General features: G+C 36.5%; 1 protein-coding gene across 3 annotated transcripts in view; it reads right to left on the reverse strand.

Moving 5' to 3' along the window:
* efl1 (elongation factor like GTPase 1) overlaps positions 1–1426 on the reverse strand; it is a 34798-nt gene that overhangs the window by 11544 nt on the left and 21828 nt on the right. For all 3 annotated transcript variants that reach the window (XM_007542334.2, XM_016666208.1, XM_016666209.1), the window contains exon 13: positions 582–700. In XM_007542334.2, coding sequence (XP_007542396.1) covers positions 582–700 — 119 coding nt within the window. The remainder of the gene's footprint in view (positions 1–581; positions 701–1426) is intronic.

The following is a 1426-nucleotide window of genomic DNA, read 5'->3' on the forward strand; positions in this document are numbered from 1 at the left end:
TAGTTTTGCTTTAATAAAAAAAAACACTAGACTGTTTGGACTGGATTGCACAATAAAACATGTCCAATTTATGATAAAAGGAAAATATTTTCTTCAGGAAGATCAATACTTCACATTAGAATGCAACTAATAACTTCCTGTTATGAATTACTGAAACTTTTAGTTAAAGAATATTTCTACTTTTATGTTCAATGCTTTTCTTTATTATTTACTGACATTTATCACATCTTAATCTTAAACCTGAATAACTTATTATTTAGCTTCTACCCGAGGTGCACAACTGATTTTCATTTCTGTTAAAAGTAAAAAAATAAAATAAAATCAGTTCACTCATGTGCTTATCCCAATCTTGTTTTCATTGGTTGGCAGCTCTCATAACCCGACCAGTTTCTGTTTACACACTTACAAACTCCAGTATTCATCCTCTGTCATACAAACAGATATTTAGGCTGAATTGTCCCGATGACTGACCACAACTAATGCAGACTGATGCAGATATTTCCCAGCTGGGAATCACGCAAAAAATGGAGCCAAAAAAAAAAAAATTTTATGCCTCCCCAGTTATAGCTGTGTTAACTGACCTTCTCCTGGAGCACTACCTGACTGGGTGGCCCTCTCAAGGCTTTCTGCAGCCAGTTTCTCAGCATGCCTTTGTCTTGCCACTTCCCTACGCTGAGCAATCTCCTCCTGGTTTAAAGGTCTGAAAACAAATAGGTGAAGAGTAAATAAAGTAAATACAGGAGCCTAAAAGCGGGTGATAAATCCAATATATTCTATACGAGAATGACTCTCCACACCGCATGTCTAAAGTAGTACTATGTCTATTGAGTATACAGCTTCACAGTTAACTGAGTGTTAAATTATTTCATCTCATTCCTTGGAAATCTACACTCTAAACACATCAAACAGTATTTTAACACAGGGGAGAATGGACACTTACCGTTACTGAGTGTTTAGAGATGCCAAGTGATTAGACACACAACAAAGCACCACTGAATATTTAGGGGTGGAGTCATATTGATGGAAAACTCAGTAGGTGGAGCACTCACATTCATTTCAATACTAGTTTTGTTTATTTAAATAAGGCAACAAATGTCAGAACAGTCAATCCAATCATATATATTCCAGTTGATCCTAATTATTAAACAAAGCATCAAGTTCAGTTTATTATTTAAAGTAATTTCACAAGTTTTCTATCAAATGAAACCCAGCAGATTAGATGGAGCCATTTACTCATAGGATTCTCTCCTCCTTGGTGAGTTTGAAACAACAGTAGTAGATTAATAAGATGGACTCCCTGAGGGAGTCTAGTATAGCAAATTTTGGAGATTTACTTGGTCCTTCTGACAATGCCTTAGATAAAGTGACCAGTGACGTGCGGTCAGGGGAGGCAGGTGAGGCAGAGCCTCACCTGTCATCATGGAAA

This window comes from Poecilia formosa, unplaced genomic scaffold (genome assembly GCF_000485575.1).
Source record: "Poecilia formosa unplaced genomic scaffold, Poecilia_formosa-5.1.2 Scaffold681, whole genome shotgun sequence".
Classification (NCBI taxonomy): Eukaryota; Metazoa; Chordata; class Actinopteri; order Cyprinodontiformes; family Poeciliidae; genus Poecilia; species Poecilia formosa.